Source organism: Acyrthosiphon pisum, chromosome A3 (assembly GCF_005508785.2).
Source record: "Acyrthosiphon pisum isolate AL4f chromosome A3, pea_aphid_22Mar2018_4r6ur, whole genome shotgun sequence".
Taxonomy (NCBI): domain Eukaryota; kingdom Metazoa; phylum Arthropoda; class Insecta; order Hemiptera; family Aphididae; genus Acyrthosiphon; species Acyrthosiphon pisum.
This window is the reverse complement of record NC_042496.1, coordinates 2140627-2146283: the sequence shown is the minus strand read 5'-3', so window position 1 is coordinate 2146283 and position 5657 is coordinate 2140627. Positions and strand designations below refer to the sequence as shown.

At 31.7% G+C, this 5657-nt stretch overlaps 1 protein-coding gene across 1 annotated transcript in view; it reads right to left on the bottom strand.

Moving 5' to 3' along the window:
- The window catches only part of ACYPI24610 (uncharacterized LOC100571238), a 7450-nt gene extending 3156 nt beyond the window's left edge, over positions 1 to 4294 (bottom strand). Inside the window, exon 1 of the mRNA NM_001246075.2 lies at positions 3800 to 4294. Within this exon, the coding sequence (NP_001233004.1) occupies positions 3800 to 4260 (461 nt within the window). The 5' untranslated portion in view covers positions 4261 to 4294. The remainder of the gene's footprint in view (positions 1 to 3799) is intronic.
- Positions 4295 to 5657: the final 1363 nt, after the last annotated feature.

Sequence of the window (5657 nt, the reverse complement as noted above, 5' to 3'; positions counted from 1 at the left end):
ATCTTCACTTTGTACATACAATATATCTACCTATACATTATACATAACACCACATACCCCATGTACTAGATACAAATTTGAGCTCTTGTTATTTTTTTCCCCCTACTTTAAAAAACCACCGTGAAATGTTGTTTTTTGTCTAATGCACGCATGTTATATAATATGTATAAATAAGACACGATAAACCATTAGCATATCGTATGGATATTAAATTAAAACGGTGTTTTAATATTTTCAATTCGGTATTCGAGTAACCGCGATCTCATTTATTTTAAAAATATAATTATGCTCGACGAATCAACATGTATATGAATATTATAAATTAAAACATATTTATATATTTTTTGTATTTTCGGATTCTAAATCGATATATTTGGTCGAATCAGAGGACGAAATTAACAATAATTATATATTGTCATGCCATCTTCACTTTGTAAATACAATATACCTACCTACTTATACAGTATATACATAAGACATAACACATGCCCATGTACTAGATAGGTACACCATACACTTCTTATGTTTTTTACTATTATTAAAAAAAAAACACCGTGAAATGTTATTTTTTGTCTAATACACGCATGTTATATAATAAGTATATTATAATATAAGACACGATAAACCATTAACATATCGCGTATAGATTTCAAATTAAAACGGTGTTTTTAAATTTGCAATTCGGTATTCGAGTAACCGTGATCTCAATTTATTTTTCATTGCTATACGCCCGAAGGACATCACGTTTCAAGATTATGTTTTTTTTTTTTTTGTTCGATATCGCTATTAAATTGATTTAAAAGCGTTTTTTACGTTAAACTGTTTTGGCAATGAATTTACCACGACTTAATAAATTTGTATCCGTCGTCTATACATTTGAACACGTTGTTCTATAGTTGTTGATACAGTAACGTACGTTTTCCATCATATACATAGGTATGTATACACAGTAGGCATATAATTATACCTATTAATATTTATTACTGAATAAACAACCATAATTTCATCTCGACATCTTTTTACGCGTCGATGATGATAATATGTGTTTTAAACATTCTTAGCATTTATTATATATACGTATTATATTATACCTATACGCGATTACGAGGAGGGGAAATATGGTACTATATATTTATTTTATATGGCTATATTATATTATATTATATTGGCTTATGATATAGCCAAATCGTTCAATAAAAACTAGAAAATAAAATACCTACTGTATAAAATAAAAAGTGAGTGGTTATTGACCTTCGTCGTACTTATATATTTAAATAATTTGTGGGTGTTTATAGTATGAAAAAGAGAGTATATGATATGTTTTTTTTCTGACGTTGTAAACATACACATTTACTCTTAAACAAGGTAGTTACACAAAATTGTATTTAATCATATTATTATCTGTATAATATAATATAACGGAACATATTATTATAGTGTATTTATGTAATTTTATTTTATACTATGAATAAAAATAAACCAGCAGCTATAACCAGTAGTTATAAAAATATAAAATTTTAATTAAATCAACAGTAAATCGGTAACAAATAATTAAGTAGGTACCAATACACATTATGTTTGAACTAGATAAAATTTATCCAACCCAAACAATTCAAACACATTCATCAAGGTAATGTCTGAGATTTTTTTAAGGCGCACTGCGCAGTAATAGTTAGAACTTTTCAAAATAGGTTTTAAATTTCTTGAGTTAGGTATTCAAAAAAATAAATAAATTAGTAATTTCTAACTAAAATATAAATACAAATTTAAACTGAACGCTAGCACGATTTTGATACTAAAATTTAAAATAACTTATCTGGAGACTATAAACAACATTTTATATTACACATGAATTATTTGCGATGATATTTTCAGACTTTCAAGATTATTGCGTGAACGCTATATAGTTACTATAGTTTGAAAAATTTTACTTTATATTAGATAAGCGATATCCATATAAATATATGGCATCGTATATGAATATATCTATTATTGTAATAAAATAAATTCATCTATTCTTCGGTAGAAACTGGTCAATTAGTGCCTCCGGTTGTTATAACTATCAAGTTGTGTGCAGTCACAAACACGAAGTAACGTTAAATATGCTGTAACAAAATAGGTAAGTTAATTTATCTATTTAAATAAATGCACAATAGTTATAGATACTCGGGAAGAAAATATTGAAGTTATTTTATTTTGAACGTTTCATAACTTTCATTCGTATATAATTATGAATTGGTTTTGTCCATTTTGTATTAAAATGCAATAGATACATTACTTTTGCAATCATAAACACAAAGATGGTGTGGTATGAACCACGCGACAGCTTCAGACTAGCAAAAATCATTGTTAAATTTCCTACAGGTATCTCAATATCTGAAATGTAATCGAAATGGGATTTGACTGTTATGATGTTTTTATAGATATAATATTGTTTATACATTGGCGTGTCATTCGCATTTCAAATTTATAACGTAAGCTACCGCCTTGCTGTAAAACAAATTTTGCCAAAAAGTTTAAAATACTGTTTTTTTTATTTTTAAACTTTTTCAATGAGATTTAGGAAACTTAATCATAAAAAAGTGTGTACGCCTTGTATAGAAACGTTAAGTATTTGATAAGCTATTTATTTTTCTATTTTTCTATTGTTTTTTTGTATTAAATTATAAAAGTAAAAAATTTAAAAACATTAAATGGAAATAAATATTACATTTTACGGTTTGTTATTAAATTTTGGTTTAGGTAATTATATTCATACTGAAGTGTGTTTTATAAAATGGAGTGAATTCAAAATTGTGTAATATTTGTTAATTAATAGTTACTTACCTACTATACTACTAATTCACTTTAAGGTAATAAATAATAATTAATAAAGATGGACATTTCAAGTATATATTTTTAAAGTACCTAACAACAATTAGTGGAGCAGTAGAATGTAATTTATATATTATAGTGTTACATCATATGCCTATAATATAATCTTCTTGATCGATGTATAGAATAATACCTACTAAATACAAGTGACTTGTATATTATTAAATCATAATAATTAGTGATTATCGCGTATTATTCATTCCAATATTAGGTAACAGTTTGTATTAAGTTGAAAGTTGAAAATATTTTTAAGGAAGATAAGTTAGTGCAGTTATACAATAGTTTATGCATTACCTATGCCATTACATATGGCATTGTACCACCGTTAATGATAATTAATTTCTCTAACGAACGTTCGTTAGTCGTAATAATCGATTTGAACTTTAAGCTACCACAATTGTTTTTATATCTTTTAGAAAACCATGGTTAATGCCTGCACGGGATAAAATGTTTAATACCAATCTATATGTTATATATTATATGATTTTCGAAATCACCGTCTAGTCGCAGTAGCACATTCAGAAGTCACCGAAGAGTGGGTGAATTTTCGAAAATTGAATTACCTTTTTTAAGCCCAGTATTATATAATAAAAATAACGTAAAAAACGTAGTCAACGGGGGGGGGAGGTAGCTACCCTCTTGTATCCACCACTGTCACGTCGTACCTATTTAATATATTGTACTCTGCACTCCGGCCAGAGAAAACGTCGATTCTGCGCATCCCCACGTGACACCCTATCATCGATACCGGTTGCACTTTGGCAGGGTGTCGCCGGGGGATTCGCGCAGAAGAACCGATTTCCGTTGGGCCGTAGCTTGTTCTCGCTGGACAGAGTACCTATGTGCATACTTGTGCGCGGGACCATCGCGTCGCGGGCACACTCGCAGTACCCATACACACACTTAGAAGTTAGAGCGCCGTTACCGTTTGTATAAAAGAAGCGGCGCTGCGTGTGATCCAAGCATCGTGTTCCGCGGCATCAGACGAACTGCAGTTGGGCGCTTGCGGACCCGGCGAACTCGTCGTACACCACGTGCTGGAGCACGGGCCTGGTGGCGTTGTCGTAACGGAACTCGTCCAGCCCGTCGCCGTGCGGATTGCCCAGGCAATACTTGAAGAACACGAATATGGACAGCGAGACGAACAGCACGGCCAGTGCTGAATAATCGGCCATAATAATATATTGGGTGCGTATTTGCACTGTTCCGGGGCGGTGTACCTGTAGTATGTATAACGCGTGTGACGTGTTGTACACGATATATTAGAGGTAGGTATGCACCGTGTAATTGCACCACCGCTGCACCGCACTGAAGTGCCGAGATCGGATCGATTCCGTGCGTTGTTCGGATCGCGTTTATGTCGCGGGTGTGCGCGGCGTGTGACATGGCTCGCGATTCCGAGCTCGCGGCCGCGGCGCGTGTCCTCTCTCCCACCGACCGACCGGCCGGCCGACCGACCGACCGCGTGCACGACAATATTATTATTATTTTATTGTGTGCACAATAATATTATACGATTGGCCGGATACCCGGTGATTTACGCGCGGTCCCCACCCTGCCGGAGGACGAAACTCGCAGACATGATAATAATAATTATTATTATTATTAATAATGACGTTCGACATTGGGCTGTTATTAGGATTTAGAATGTCAACCGCTTACCGTCATTGATAATAATAATCAACGACGATGGATTTTATAACTCGTACCGAATGCGCACGGCCTGCAGTTCCCGTATTACCTACGTATGTACCTACAGGGTGCGTCAGCTAACATATTATTATGTATATATAGAGTGCTCGGTGGTTTTGTTTTTAAACGGAAAAACACTCATTATTTCGAAAAGTGTACATTTTATTTGAACATAATATCGTGGTTGTTAATATATACTTGAAAAAAAATTGAACTGCTTACCGCATTTAATCATAATAAATTACAATTCAAGTTTTTTTTTAACGAAAATATTTGTACATAATTTTTAATTCCATATAAGTGCCATAGAAGAATATTTTCCTGAGTAACATATTATTTTATGTAAAAATCGAATTTCGAACGTTTAGTTAAATATTGATATAAATACAAGTTAAAATAACTAACAATATATTGCTAGTTAAGTACTATACACCTCTAATCATTATTTAAATTCAATTTTTATTATGATGAATGCACCGAAAAATATTCTAGGTATACCTCTAATCATTATTTAAATTCAATTTTTATTATGATGTATGCTCTGAAAAATATTCTGCGTGGACTTTAGAATGTACGGTATTATATAGGTATATTGAAAAATATTATAAAGTAAAAAAAAAATTAAAAAATTAAAAATATAATTTTTTAGACAGTTATATTTTAATCACTATTTAAATCGAAACACATTAAAAAACCACTCGGTATAATGTATTTATATTATAATTATATATTATCATGTTTTGTCGATATCACTATTGTACATTATTTCGTTCGTAAGTACCTACTACCTACCTAGCTATAGTAATAGTATAGTAGTAGTACAACAACACCGTCTACTACGTCGTGTCGTCGTATTGTTCCGGTGAAAATATTATTGATTGTAAGTGCATCGATCTATATTAGCGGTTCTGTGACGAATCCGTCCGTAAAAGTAGCTATTGGTCTCGATATAGATATTATAATCGTATAGATAATATGTTATGCATATTGTCGTGAGCACTGTGCAGGTCTATAGACGAAAACACGATTGTTATACTTACAACAATATTATATATAGTATACGAGTGTAATATATAATAGGTACCTATAAT